This window comes from Vidua chalybeata, unplaced genomic scaffold (genome assembly GCF_026979565.1).
Source record: "Vidua chalybeata isolate OUT-0048 unplaced genomic scaffold, bVidCha1 merged haplotype scaffold_268_ctg1, whole genome shotgun sequence".
Classification (NCBI taxonomy): Eukaryota; Metazoa; Chordata; class Aves; order Passeriformes; family Viduidae; genus Vidua; species Vidua chalybeata.
In genome coordinates, this window is record NW_026530385.1 from 68 (window position 1) to 15812 (window position 15745).

At 59.0% G+C, this 15745-nt stretch overlaps 1 protein-coding gene across 1 annotated transcript in view; it reads left to right on the forward strand.

Moving 5' to 3' along the window:
* Positions 1-547: 547 nt before the first annotated feature.
* LOC128783386 (uncharacterized) overlaps positions 548-15745 on the forward strand; it is a gene marked incomplete at both ends in the record, with an annotated part of 37198 nt that continues 22000 nt past the window's right edge. Inside the window, 9 exons of the mRNA XM_053934029.1 lie at positions 548-1069; positions 2704-2736; positions 2820-2988; positions 3039-3131; positions 5173-5252; positions 5336-5475; positions 7747-7846; positions 9472-9584; positions 14769-15035. Of these exons, the coding sequence (XP_053790004.1) occupies positions 548-1069; positions 2704-2736; positions 2820-2988; positions 3039-3131; positions 5173-5252; positions 5336-5475; positions 7747-7846; positions 9472-9584; positions 14769-15035 (1517 nt within the window). The remainder of the gene's footprint in view (positions 1070-2703; positions 2737-2819; positions 2989-3038; positions 3132-5172; positions 5253-5335; positions 5476-7746; positions 7847-9471; positions 9585-14768; positions 15036-15745) is intronic.

Sequence of the window (15745 nt, forward strand, 5' to 3'; positions counted from 1 at the left end):
AGACCCCCGGTGCTGAGGGGATGGGACCCCCGGTGCTGAGGGGAATGGGACCCCCGGTTCTGAGGGGATGGGACCCCCGGTGCTGAGGGGAACTGAGACCCCCAAGACCCCCAGTTCTGAGGGGATGGGACGCCCCCATGACCCCCCATTCCTGAGGGTCCTGATCCCCCATTTCCCCTGTGCCCCCCCATTCCCAGGGGTCCTGATCCCCCATTTCCCCCCTGTGCCCCCCCCCCCATTCCCGGGGGTCCTGATCCCCCATTTCCCCCCTGTGCCCCCCCCCCATTCCTGAGGGTCCTGATCCCCCATTTCCCCTGTGCCCCCCCATTCCTGAGGGTCCTGATCCCCCATTTCCCCTGTGCCCCCCCATTCCCGGGGGTCCTGATCCCCCATTTCCCCCCTGTGCCCCCCCCCCATTCCTGAGGGTCCTGATCCCCCATTTCCCCCCTGTGCCCCCTCCCCAATCTCTGATTTTTGGGGGGGTTCCCTCCCCAAATTCCTCCATTTTCCCTGACCCAATCCCCCCTTTTTTCACCCCATTTTCCAGATGGCCTCGACAACCACAGCCACGAGCCCCAGAGTGGCTACCACGAGCCCCAGAGTGGCTACCACGAGCCCCAGAGTGGCTACCACAAACCCCAGGCTGGCTACCACGAGCCCCAGAGTGGCTACCACAAACCCCAGAGTGGCTACCACGAGCCCCAGAGTGGCTACCACGAGCCCCAGAGTGGCTACCACAAACCCCAGGCTGGCTACCACGAGCCCCAGAGTGGCTACCACGAGCCCCAGAGTGGCTACCACGAGCTGCAGAGTGGCTACCACGAGCCCCAGAGTGGCTACCACGAGCCCCAGAGTGGCTACCATGAGCCCCAGAGTGGCTACCAGGAGCCCCAGAGTGGCTACCAGGAGCCCCAGGCTGGCTACCACAAACCCCAGGGTGGCTACCAAGAGTCCCAGGGTGGCTACCAAGGCCACGAGCCCCAGGGCTACCAGCCCTACGAGGGTTACGAGGCCGAGCCGGGCTACGAGAGGAGAGCCCTGGGCCAGGAGCCCCCCGGGCCACCCCCAGGTGGGGTTTGGGGGGGCACTTTGGGGGTCTCTGGGTGTATTTGGGGGTCTCTGGGGGGGTCTCTGGGTGTGTTTGGGGGGGTCTCTGGGTGTCTTTGGGGGTCTCTGGGTGTATTTGGGGGGGCACTTTGGGGGTCTCTGGGGTGGTTTGAGGGTCCCTGGAGTGGTTTTGGGGGTCTCTGGGTGTGTCTGGGGGGGTCTCTGGGGGTCTTTGGGGGTCTCTGGGTGTATTTGGGGGTCTCTGGGTGTCTTTGGGGGTCTCTGGGGTGGTTTGAGGGTCCCTGGAGTGGTTTTGGGGGTCTCTGGGTGTGTCTGGGGGGGTCTCTGGGTGTCTTTGGGGGTCTCTGGGTGTCTTTGGGGGTCTCTGGGTGTATTGGGGGTCTCTGGTTGGGTGGGGGTCTCTGGGTCTGTCTGGGGGTCGCTGGGTGTATTTGGGGGGGTCTCTGTTTATATTGGGGTCTCTGGGGTCTCTGGGTGTCTTTGGGGGGTCTCTGGGGTGGTTTGAGGGTCCCTGGAGTGGTTTTGGGGGTCTCTGGTGTGTCTGGGGGTCTCTGGGTGTTTTTTGGGGTCTCTGGGTGTTTTTGGGGGATTCCTGGGGGGGTCTCTGGGTGTGTTTGGGGGGGGTCTCTGTGTGTCTGGGGGGGTCTCTGGTTGGGTGGGGGTCTCTGAGTGTTTTTGGGGGGGTCTCTGGGTGTATTTGGGGGGTCTCTGGGTGTATTTGGGGGGTCTCTGGGGTCTCTGGGTGGATTTGGGGGGGTCTCTGGGGGTGCTGGGGGGGTCTCTGGTTGGGTGGGGGTCTCTGGGTGTATTTGGGGGGGGTCTCTGGTTCGGTGGGGTCTGGGTGTGTCGGGGGGGTCTCTGGGGTCTCTGGGTGTATTTGGGGTCTCTGGGGTGGTTTGAGGGTCCCTGGAGTGGTTTTGGGGGTCTCTGGGTGTATTTGGGGGGGTCTCTGGTTGGGTGGGGGTCTCTGGGTGTGTTTGGGGTCTCTGGTGTATTTGGGGGGGGTCTCTGTTTATATTTGGGCGTCTCTGGGTCTGTTTGGGGGGGTCTCTGGGTGTGTCTGGGGGGGTCTCTGGGTGTATTTGGGGGTCTCTGGGTGTCTTTGGGGGTCTCTGGGTGTATTTGGGGGGGCACTTTGGGGGTCTCTGGGGTGGTTTGAGGGTCCCTGGAGTGGTTTTGGGGGTCTCTGGGTGTGTCTGGGGGGGTCTCTGGGGTGTGTTTGGGGGGGGTCTCTGTTTATATTTGGGGGTCTCTGGGTGTGTTTGGGGATTCCTGGGGGGTCTCTGGGTGTATTTGGGGTCTCTGGGTGTGTCTGGGGGGGTCTCTGGGTTTCTTTGGGGGTCTCTGGGTGCATTTGGGGGTCTCTGGTTGGGTGGGGGTCTCTGAGTGTGGTCTGGGGGTCTCTGGGTGTATTTGGGAGGGGTCTCTGGGTGTGTCCTGGGGTCTCTGGGTGTATTTGGGGGGTCTCTGGTTGGGTGGGGGTCTCTGGGTGTGTCTGTGGAGGTCTCTGTTTATATTTGGGGGTCTCTGGGGTCTGGGGGTGTATTTGGGGGGGGTCTCTGGCTGTGTTTGGGGGTCTCTGGGTGTATTTGGGGTGGGGTCTCCATCTGGTCTCTCCCCTCCCCCTCCCCACAGAGCTGAACTCAAGGCCGGACCTGCCCCCCCCCGGCCGCAGCCCCCCCCCCAAATTACTCCCTGCCCCCTCCCCCCACCTTCCCCACCCCTCCCCCCCCCTCCGGGGGGCTACGGAGCCCCCCCTCCCCCCCCTCCGGGCTACCCCCCCGCCCCCAATTACAGCGCCCCCCCCCCAAATTTCAGCTCCCCTCCCCCCAAATTTCAGCGCCCCTCCCCCCCCGAATTTCAGCGCCCCTCCCCCAACTACGGCGCCCCCCCCCCTAATTACTCGGCGCCCCCCCCCACCTTTATGCCCCCCCTCCTCCCTACGCCAGGGGTGGGGGCAATTTTGGGGGGGGTCCCGACCCCCCGCAGCCCCCCCCGAGCCGGAAGCGTCCATTCCAGGAGCCGCGGGGGAGGGGCCACTACGGGCACCGCCAGGAGAAGAGGTGAGGGGAGACCCCCCCCAAATTTAACCCACCCCCCCCCCCGGGGACAAGTTAGGGGTCCTGGACCCCCCCCCCCAAATCGGGAAACCCCCCAGGTTTGGGAAATTCCCGTCCCTGAACCCCCAGGTTTGCCCCAACCCCAAGTTTTAGTGCCTGAGCCCAAAATGTGGCTGGAGCTGGCCCCAGATTTGGGGTTTTGGCAGCAGGTTCTGGTTCCTGGCCCTGAATCTGTGACCCCAAATCCCTGACCCCAAATCCCTGACCCCAAAATGTGGCTGGTGCTGGCCCCAGATTTGGGGTTTTGGCAGCAGGTTCTGGTCCCTGGCCCCGAATCCCTGACCCCAAATCCCTGTCCCCAAATCCCTGACCCCAAATCCCTGACCCCAAATTGTGGCTGGTGCTGGCCCCAGATTTGGGGTTTTGGCAGCAGGTTCTGGTTCCTGGCCCCGAATCTGTGACCCCAAATCCCTGTCCCCAAATCTCTGACCCCAAAATGTGGCTGGTGCTGGCCCCAGATTTGGGGTTTTGGCAGCAGGTTCTGGTCCCTGGCCCCGAATATCTGACCCCAAATCCCTGACCCCAAATCCCTGTCCCCAAACCGGGTCCCCTGTCCCCAAATCCCTGACCCCAAATTGGGTCCCCTGTCCCCAAATCCCTGACCCAAATCTCTGACCCCAAATCCCTGACCCCAAATTGGGTCCCCTGACCCCAAATCCCTGTCCCCGTCCCCAAATCCCTGTCCCCAAATCCCTGTCCCCAATCCCTGTCCCCAACCCGTGTTCCCACCGTGTCCCCAACCCGTGTCCCCAATCCCTGTCCCCGTCCCCAATCCCTGTCCCCAAATCCCTGTCCCCAATCCCTGTCCCCAGTCCCTGTCCCCAATCCCTGTCCCCAATCCCTGTCCCCAATCCCTGTCCCCAACCTGTGTCCCCAACCTGTGTCCCCAATCCCTGTCCCCGTCCCCAACCCCTGTCCCCAACCCCTGTCCCCAATCCCTGTCCCCAACCTGTGTCCCCAACCTGTGTCCCCAATCCCTGTCCCTAACCCGTGTCCCCAATCCCTGTCCCCAATCCCTGTCCCCAACCTGTGTCCCCAATCCCTGTCCCCAACCTGTGTCCCCAACCTGTGTCCCCAATCCCTGTCCCCAACCTGTGTCCCCAACCTGTGTCCCCAATCCCTGTCCCCAACCTGTGTCCCCAACCCGTGTCCCCAATCCCTGTCCCCAAATCCCTGTCCCCAAATCCCTGTCCCCAAATCCCTGTCCCCAAATCCCTGTCCCCGTCCCCAAATCCCCGTCCCCAAATCCCTGTCCCCAATCCCTGTCCCCAATCCCTGTCCCCAATCCCTGTCCCCAATCCCTGTCCCCAAATCCCTGTCCCCAACCTGTGTCCCCAATCCCTGTCCCCAACCTGTGTCCCCAATCCCTGTCCCCAACCTGTGTCCCCAACCCGTGTCCCCAATCCCTGTCCCCAAATCCCTGTCCCCAAATCCCTGTCCCCAAATCCCTGTCCCCGTCCCCAAATCCCCGTCCCCAAATCCCTGTCCCCAATCCCTGTCCCCAATCCCTGTCCCCAATCCCTGTCCCCAATCCCTGTCCCCGTCCCCAAATCCCCGTCCCCAAATCCCTGTCCCCAATCCCTGTCCCCAGTCCCTGACCCCAAATCCCTGTCCCCAAATCCCTGTCCCCGTCCCCAAATCCCCGTCCCCAAATCCCTGTCCCCAAATCCCTGTCCCCAAATCCCTGTCCCCAATCCCTGTCCCCAATCCCTGTCCCCAATCCCTGTCCCCAAATCCCTGTCCCCAAATCCCTGTCCCCAAATCCCTGTCCCCGTCCCCAAATCCCTGTCCCCAAATCCCTGTCCCCAATCCCTGTCCCCAGTCCCTGACCCCAAATCCCTGTCCCCAACCCATGTCCCCAACCTGTGTCCCCAATCCCTGTCCCCAATCCCTGTCCCCAACCCGTGTCCCCAACCCGTGTCCCCAATCCCTGTCCCCAGTCCCTGTCCCCAAATCCGTGTCCCCAACGCGTGTCCCCACGCAGGGCTCGCTCCCCGCAGCCGCCGCCCGAGGAGGAGGAGGAGGAGGACGACTTCGACGACTCCCTGGTGGCCGTGGACACCTGTGAGTGGCCCTCGGGTGGCACCGGGTGCCACCTCCCCGGCGTCACCCGCGTGCCACCGAGGTCCCCGTGCGTGTCCCCGCAGACAACTGCGACCTGCACTTCCGGGTGGCGCGGGACAGGTACAGCGGCTACCCGCTGACCACGGAGGGCTTCGCCTACCTCTGGTGTGGGGCCAGGGCCACCTACGGCGTCCGGCAGGGACGCGTCTGCTACGAGATGAGGGTGAGGGACACGGGGACACGGGGACACGGGGACATTGACAGGGACACGGGGACACGGGGACATCAATGGGGACATGGGGACAGTGTGTGCCCGCTGACCACGGAGGGCTTCGCCTACCTCTGGTGTGGGGCCAGGGCCACCTACGGCGTCCGGCAGGGACGGGTCTGCTACGAGATGAGGGTGAGGGACACGGGGACACGGGGACATTGACAGGGACACGGGGACATGGGGACATCAATGGGGACATGGGGACAGTGTGTGCCCGCTGACCACGGAGGGCTTCGCCTACCTCTGGTGTGGGGCCAGGGCCACCTACGGCGTCCGGCAGGGACGCGTCTGCTACGAGATGAGGGTGAGGGACACGGGGACACGGGGACATTGACAGGGACACGGGGACATTGATAGGGACATGGGGACATTGACAGGGACATGGGGACATGGGGACATTGATGGGGACACAGGGACATTGACAGGGACATGGGGACATTGATGGGGACATGGGGACATTGACAGGGACATGAGGACATTGATAGGGACATGGGGACATTGATGGGGACATGGGGACATTGACAGGGACATGGGGACATGGGGACATTGATGGGGACACGGGGACATGGGGACATTGATGGGGACACGGGGACATTGACAGGGACATGGGGACATGGGGACATTGACAGGGACACGGGGACATTGACAGGGACATGGGGACATGGGGACATTGACAGGGACACGGGGACATTGATAGGGACACGGGGACATTGATGGGGACACGGGGACATGGGGACATTGGGGACACGGGGACATTGACAGGGACACGGGGACATTGATGGGGACACAGGGACATTGATGGGGACACGGGGACATTGACAGGGACACGGGGACATTGATGGGGACACAGGGACATTGATGGGGACACGGGGACATTGACAGGGACATGGGGACATTGACAGGGACATGGGGACATTGATAGGGACACGGGGACATTGACGGGGACATGGGGACATTGACGGGGACATGGGGACATTGACGGGGACATGGGGACATTGATGGGGACATGGGGACAGGGACATGGGGACATTGATGGGGACATGAGGACATTGATGGGGACATGGGGACATTGATAGGGACATGGGGACATTGATGGGGACATGGGGACATTGATGGGGACATGGGGACAGGGACATGGGGACATTGATGGGGACATGGGGACATTGATGGGGACATGGGGACAGGGACATGGGGACATTGATAGGGACATGGGGGACATTGATGGGGACATGGGGGACATTGACAGGGACATGGGGACATTGATAGGGACACGGGGACATTGACGGGGACATGGGGACATTGATGGGGACATGGGGACATTGACAGGGACATGAGGACATTGATAGGGACATGGGGACATTGATGGGGACATGGGGACATTGATGGGGACATGAGGACATTGATGGGGACATGGGGACAGGGACATGGGGACATTGATGGGGACATGGGGACATTGATGGGGACATGGGGACATTGATGGGGACATGGGGACAGGGACATGGGGACATTGATGGGGACATGAGGACATTGATGGGGACATGGGGACATTGATGGGGACATGGGGACATTGATGGGGACATGAGGACATTGATGGGGACATGGGGACAGGGACATGGGGACATTGATGGGGACATGAGGACATTGATGGGGACATGGGGACATTGATGGGGACATGGGGACAGGGACATGGGGACATGGGGACAGGGACAGGTGCTGGTGGTGGGTGGTGGTGACAGGACCTGGTGACACTGACAGGTGACACTGACAGGTGCCAGTGACAGGTGACACTGACAGGACCCGGTGCCACTGACAGGTGACACTGACAGGTGACAGTGACAGGTGACACTGACAGGACCTGGTGCCACTGACAGGTGACACTGACAGGTGACAGTGACAGGTGACAGGTGACATTGACAGGTGACACTGACAGGTGACAGTGACTGGTGCCACTGACAGGTGACACTGACAGGTGACACTGACAGGACCCGGTGCCACTGACGGTGCCACTGGTGGCGCCAGCTCCCGGTGACAACACCAAACACTGGTGGCAGTAGCCGGTGTTGGTGACAGCGCCAGCTCCCGGTGACACTGCCACCCCCAAATGTCCCCAAACGTCCCCAGACATCCCCCAAACTTCCCCAAACATCCCCAGATGTCCCCAAACGTCCCCAGATGTCCCCAAATGTCCCCAGATGTCCCCAACTGTCCCCAACCGTGGCGCAGGTGCTGGAGGAGATCTCGGTGCGGCACCTGCCGAGCTCAGAGCCCGACCCGCACGTGGTGAGAGTGGGCTGGTCCCTGGACAGCTGCAGCACCCAGCTGGGTGAGTGTCCCCAAATGTCCCCAAATGTCCCCAATGTCCCCAAATGTCCCCAGTGTCCCTGGACAGCTGCAGCACCCAGCTGGGTGAGTGTCCCCAAATGTCCCCAAATGTCCCCAGTGTCCCTGGACAGCTGCAGCACCCAGCTGGGTGAGTGTCCCCAAATGTCCCCAATGTCCCAAATGTCCCCAGTGTCCCTGGACAGCTGCAGCACCCAGCTGGGTGAGTGTCCCCAAATGTCCCCAAGTGTCCCCAAGTGTCCCCAAATGTCCCCAAATGTCCCCAGTGTCCCTGGACAGCTGCAGCACCCAGCTGGGTGAGTGTCCCCAAATGTCCCCAAATGTCCCCAGTGTCCCCAAATGTCCCCAAATGTCCCCAAATGTCCCCAATGTCCCCAAATGTCCCCAAATGTCCCCAGTGTCCCTTCCCTCCTGGAATTTTGGGATCCCTGAAGGGAATTTTTGGGAATTTTGGGGTCTCTGAAGGAATTTCTGGTGGATTTTTGGGAATCTCTTTGGGAATTTTGGGAATTTCTGAGGGAATTTGGGAATCTCTGGGGGATTTTTGGGGATCTCCGGTGGATTTTTTTGGGAATTTTGGTTCTATTTTGGGAATTTTGTTTCTATTTTGGGGAATCTCTGGGGGATTTTTGGGAATTTTGTTTCTATTTTGGGACTCTCCTGTGGATTTTTGGGAATTTTGTTTCTATTTTGGGGATCTCTGGTGGATTTTGGGAATTTCTTTGGGAATTTTGGTTGGATTTTTGGGAATCTCTGGTGGATTTTTGGGAATTTCTTTGGGAATTTTGTTTCCCTTTCTGGACTCTCCTGTGGATTTTTTGGGGATCTCTGGTGGATTTTGGGGAATTTTGGTTCTATTTTGGGGCTCTCCTGTAGATTTTTGGGAATTTTGGTTGGAATTTTGGTTGGATTTTTGGGAATTTTGGTTGGATTTTTGGGACTCTCCTGTGGATTTTTGGGGATCTCCGGTGGAATTTTGGGACTCTCCTGTGGATTTTTGGGAATCTCCTGTGGATTTTTGGGAATTTTGGTTGGATTTTTGGGAATTTTGGTTGGATTTTTGGGAATTTTGGTTGGATTTTTGGGACTCTCCTGTGGATTTTTGGGGATCTCTGGTGGAATTTTGGGACTCTCCTGTGGATTTTTGGGAATCTCCTGTGGATTTTTGGGACTCTCCTGTGGATTTTTGGGGATTTTGGTTGGATTTTTGGGAATTTTGGTTGGATTTTTGGGACTCTCCTGTGGATTTTTGGGAATTTTGGTTGGATTTTTGGGAATCTCCTGTGGATTTTTGGGAATTCTGGTTGGATTTTTGGGAATCTCCTGTGGATTTTTGGGAATTTTGGTTGGATTTTTGGGACTCTCCTGTGGATTTTTGGGAATTTTGGGTGGAATTTGGGGGATTTTGGTTGGATTTTTGGGGATTTTGGTTGGATTTTTGGGAATGTTGGTTGGATTTTTGGGAATGTTGGTTGGATTTTTGGGAATGTTGGTTGGATTTTTGGGACTCTCCTGTGGATTTTTGGGAATGTTGGTTGGATTTTTGGGAATGTTGGTTGGATTTTCGGGAATGTTGGTTGGATTTTCGGGACTCTCCGGGTTCCCCAGGGGAGGAGCCGTTCTCCTACGGCTACGGCGGCACCGGCCGCAAATCCACGGACGGGAAATTCCAGAGCTACGGAGCCGCCTTCGGAGAGAGCGACGTCATCGCCTGCCTGGCGGTCAGCGGCGCGCACGGCGGGCACACCTGGGCACACCTGGGGGCACACCTGGGGGCACAGCTGGGAACCACACCTGGGAACCACACCTGGCACACCTGGGCACAGCTGGGAACCACACCTGGGAACCACACCTGGGCACACCTGGGAACCACACCTGGGAACCACAGCTGGGCACACCTGGGAACCACACCTGGGAACCACAGCTGGGCACACCTGGGAACCACACCTGGGAACCACAGCTGGGCACACCTGGGAACCACACCTGGGCACAGCTGGGAACAACACCTGGGCACACCTGGGGGCACACCTGGGGGCACACCTGGGGGCACAGCTGGGAACCACACCTGGGAACCACACCTGGGAACCACACCTGGGGGCACACCTGGGAACCACAGCTGGGAACCACAGCTGGGAACCACACCTGGCACACCTGGGAACCACACCTGGCACACCTGGGCACACACCTGGGAACCACAGCTGGGCACAGCTGGGCACACCTGCGCACACCTGGGCACACCTGGGAACCACAGCTGGGGGCACACCTGGGCACAGCTGGGCACACCTGGGGGCACACCTGTGGGAACCACAGCTGGGAACCACACCTGGGCACACACCTGGGAACCACAGCTGGGAACCACAGCTGGGCACAGCTGGGAACCACACCTGGGAACCACAGCTGGGAACCACACCTGGGAACCACACCTGGGAACCACAGCTGGGAACCACACCTGGGCACACCTGGGAACCACACCTGGGAACCACAGCTGGGAACCACACCTGGGGGCACACCTGGGCACAGCTGGGGGCACACCTGGGAACCACACCTGGGAACCACACCTGGGAACCACAGCTGGGAACCACAGCTGGGAACCACACCTGGGAACCACAGCTGGGAACCACAGCTGGGCACACCTGGGGGCACACCTGTGGGAACCACACCTGGGAACCACAGCTGGGAACCACACCTGGCACACCTGGGAACCACAGCTGGGAACCACACCTGGCACACCTGGGAACCACACCTGGGAACCACAGCTGGGAACCACACCTGGGCACAGCTGGGGGCACACCTGGGAACCACAGCTGGGCACACCTGGGGGCACACCTGTGGGAACCACAGCTGGGAACCACAGCTGGGAACCACAGCTGGGAACCACACCTGGGCACAGCTGAGCACACCTGGGAACCACACCTGGGCACACACCTGGGAACCACACCTGGGCACACCTGGGAACCACAGCTGGGAACCACACCTGGGAACCACACCTGGGCACACCTGGGAACCACAGCTGGGAACCACACCTGGGCACACCTGGGCACAGCTGGGGGCACACCTGGGAACCACACCTGGGGGCACACCTGGGAACCACAGCTGGGAACCACAGCTGGGCACACACCTGGGCACACACCTGGGCACACACCTGGGAACCACAGCTGGGAACCACACCTGGGGGCACAGCTGGGAACCACACCTGGGCACAGCTGGGAACCACAGCTGGGAACCACACCTGGGCACACACCTGGGCACACACCTGGGCACACACCTGGGAACCACAGCTGGGAACCACACCTGGGGGCACAGCTGGGAACCACAGCTGGGCACAGCTGGGGACACACCTGAGCACAGCTGGCACACCTGGGGGGATCACAGACACACCTGGGCACGCACACCTGGGGGCACAGACACACCTGGGCACAGCTGGGGGCACCTGGGAGGGGCACAGACACACCTGGCAGACATGGGGGCACACCTGGGAGTGTCACAGACACACCTGGGCACACCTGGGGGTGTCACAGACACACCTGGGCACACCTGGGGGTGTCACAGACACACCTGGGCACACCTGGGGGTGTCACAGACACACCTGAGCACACCTGGGGGGGCACAGACACACCTGGGCACACCTGGGGGGGCACAGACACACCCGGGCACACCTGGGGTTGTCACAGACACACCTGGGCGCACCTGGGGGGTCACAGACACACCCGGGCACACCTGGGGGTGTCACAGACACACCTGGGCGCACCTGGGGGGGCACAGACACACCTGGGCACACCTGGGGGGGCACAGACACACCTGGGCACACCTGGGGGGGCACAGACACACCTGGGCACACACCTGGGGGGGTCACAGACACACCTGGGCACACCTGGGGGTGTCACAGACACACCTGGGCACACCTGGGGGGGGTCACAGACACACCTGGGAACACCTGGGGGGGGCACAGACACACCTGGGAACACCTGGGGGGGTCACAGACACACCTGGGCACACACCTGGGGGGGGCACAGACACACCTGGGAACACCTGGGGGGGGCACAGACACACCTGGGAACACCTGGGCACACCTGGGCACAGTCCTGGCACACACCTGGGGGGGCACAGACACACCTGGGGGCACCTGGGGGTGTCACAGACACACCTGGGCACACCTGGGGGTGTCACAGACACACCTGGGCACACCTGGGCTCAGCTGGGGGGGCACAGACACACCTGGGGGGGCAGAGACACACCTGGGCACACACCTGGCACACCTGGGCGGGCACAGACACACCTGGGGCACATCTGGGGCACACACCTGGGCACACACCTGGGCACACCTGGGGGGGCACAGACACCTTTGGGGAGCCCCGAATTTGGGGCTTTGGGCTTTTCTGGGGCTCCTGGGGCTTTGGGATTTGGGGATTTTGGGCATTCTGGAATTCGGGGCTTTGGGATTTTGGGAATTCAGGGATTTCGGGATTCTGGGATTTTGGGATTTTGTGATCCTGGGGTTTTGGGATTCTGGGATTCCAGGATTTTGGGATCCTGTGATCCTGGAATTCAGGGATTTTGGGATTTTGGAATTCTGGGATTTTGGGATCCTGTGATCCTGGAATTCAGGGATTTTGGGATTTTGGAATTCTGGGATTTTGGGATCCTGTGATCCTGGAATTCAGGGATTTTGGGATTTTGGAATTCTGGGATTTTGGGATCCTGTGATCCTGGAATTCAGGGATTTTGAGATCCTGGGGTTTTGGGATCCTGGGATTTGGGGATTCTGGGATCCTGGAATTCTGGGATTTGGGATCCTGGAATTCAGGGATTTTGAGATCCTGGGGTTTTGGGATTCTGGGATTTGGAAATTCTGCGATCCTGGGATTCTGGAATTTTGGAATACAGGGATTTTGGGATCCTGGGGTTTTGGGATCCTGGGATCCTGGAATTCAGGGATTTTGAGATCCCGGGGTTTTGGGATGCTGGGATTTTGGGATTTTGGAATTCTGGGATTTGGGATCCTGTGATCCTGGGATTTGGGGATTCTGGGATTTTGGGATCCTGGGATCCTGCAATTCAGGGATTTTGGGATTCTGGGAATTCCGGGATTTTGGGATCCTGGGATTTGGGATCCTGGGATTTGGGGATTCTGGGATTCTGGAATCCTGGAATTCTGAGATTTGGGATCCTGGGATCCTGGAATTCAGGGATTTTGGGATCCTGGAATTCTGGGATTTTGGGATCCTGATTTCCTGCGACTTTTGATTACTCTGGGATTTTATCATTCCCTGACCCCGTTTTTTTGCCATTTTTCCTCATTTTTGTCCTGTTTTTTCCCCATTTTTCGCTGTTTTCTCACCGTTCCTCACCGTTTCTCACCATTCCTCACCATTTCTCACCATTTCTCACCGTTTCTCACCATTTCTCACCATTTCTCACCGTTTCTCACCGTTTCTCACCGTTTCTCACCATTTCTCACCATTTCTCACCGTTTCTCACCGTTTCTCACCGTTTCTCACCGTTCCTCACCGTTCCTCACCGTTCCTCACCATTTCTCACCATTTCTCACCATTTCTCACCGTTTCTCACCATTTCTCACCGTTTCTCACCATTTCTCACCGTTCCTCACCATTTCTCACCATTTCTCACCGTTTCTCACCGTTCCTCACCGTTCCTCACCGTCTCCTCACCGTTTTCTCACCATTTCTCACCGTTTCTCACCGTTTTCTCACCGTTTCCTCACCGTTCCTCACCATTTTCTCACCGTTCCTCACCGTTCCTCACCGTTCCTCACCGTTCCTCACCATTTCTCACCGTTTCTCACCGTTTCTCACCATTTCTCACCATTTCTCACCGTTTCTCACCATTTCTCACCATTTCTCACAGTTTCTCACCATTTCTCACCATTTCTCACCGTTCCTCACCATTTCTCACCGTTTCTCACCGTTCCTCACCATTTCTCACCATTTCTCACCGTTTCTCACCGTTCCTCACCGTTTTCTCACCGTTTCTCACAGTTTCTCACCATTTCTCACCATTTCTCACCATTTCTCACCGTTTCTCACCGTTTCTCACCATTTCTCACCATTTCTCACCGTTTCTCACCGTTTCTCACCGTTCCTCACCGTTTTCTCACCGTTTCTCACCGTTTCTCACCATTTCTCACCATTTCTCACCGTTCCTCACCGTTTCTCACCGTTTCTCACCGTTTCTCACCATTTCTCACCGTTTCTCACCGTTCCTCACCGTTTCCTCACCGTTCCTCACCATTTCTCACCATTTCTCACCGTTTCTCACCGTTCCTCACCGTTTCTCACCGTTTCTCACCGTTCCTCACCGTTCCTCACCGTTTCTCACCGTTCCTCACCGTTCCTCACCGTTTCTCACCGTTTCTCACCGTTTCTCACCGTTCCTCACCGTTCCTCACCATTTCTCACCATTTCTCACCATTTCTCACCGTTCCTCACCGTTCCTCACCGTTTCTCTCCATTTCTCACCATTTCTCACCGTTCCTCACCGTTTCTCACCATTTCTCACCATTTCTCACCGTTCCTCACCATTCCTCACCGTTTCTCACCATTTCTCACCATTTCTCGCCGTTTCTCACCGTTTCTCACCGTTTCTCACCATTTCTCACCATTTCTCACCGTTCCTCACCGTTTTCTCACCATTTCTCACCGTTTCTCACAATTTCTCACCATTTCTCACCGTTCCTCACCGTTTCTCACCGTTTCTCACCATTTCTCACCATTTCTCACCGTTCCTCACCATTTCTCACCATTTCTCACCGTTCCTCACCGTTTCTCACCATTTCTCACCATTTCTCACCGTTTTCTCACCGTTTCTCACCATTTCTCACCGTTTCTCACCGTTCCTCACCATTCCTCACCGTTCCTCACCGTTTCTCACCGTTTCTCCCGCCGCAGGACTTCGAGGCGGGCGCGGAGGTGGAGCTGTCGTTCCTGAAGAACGGGCGGTGGCAGGGCGTGGCGTTCCGCGTGCCCAAGGTGGCGCTGGCGGGCCGGGCGCTCTTCCCGCACGTGCTGGTCAAGAACTGCGCCGTGGAGTTCAACTTCGGGCAGCGGCCGCAGCCCCTGCGCCCGCTGCCGCCCGCCTTCCGCCTCATCCAGCACCTGCCGCTCGCCCAGCGCCTGCGCGGCACCCGCGGGCCCGGCAGCAAGGCCGAGTGCGAGGTCGGGGACACATTGGGGACACATTGGGGACACTGGGGGGATTGGGGACATTGGGGACATTGGGGACGTTGGGGATATTGGGGACACCAGGGGGGATTGGGGGGATTGGGGGGATTGGGGACATTGGGGGGATTGGGGACATTGGGGACACTGGGGACACTGGGGGGATTGGGGATGTTGGGGGGATTGAGGACACTGGGGACATTGGGGACACTGGGGACGTTGTGGATATTTGGGACATTGGGGGGATTGGGGACACTGGGAATATTGGGGACATTGGGAGGATTGGGGATGTTGGGGACATTGGGGATATTGGGGGAATTGGGGACATTGGGGAGATTGGGGGGATTGGGGGGATTGGGGACGTTGGGGGGATTGGGGATGTTGGGGGGATTGGGGACACTGGGGACGTTCGGGACATTGGGGACACTGAGGGGATTGGGGATGTTGGGGGGATTGAGGACATTGGGGACACTGGGGACATTGGGGGATTGGGGACATTGGGGGGATTGGGGATGTTGGGGACACTGGGGACATTGGGGGGATTGGGGACATTGGGGATATTGGGGACACTTGGGACATTGGGGACATTGTGGGGATTGGGGACACCAGGGACGTTGGGGGGACTGGGGACATTGGGGACGTTGGGGGGATTGGGGACATTGGGGACGCTGGGGACACTGGGGATATTGGGGACATTGGGGACACTT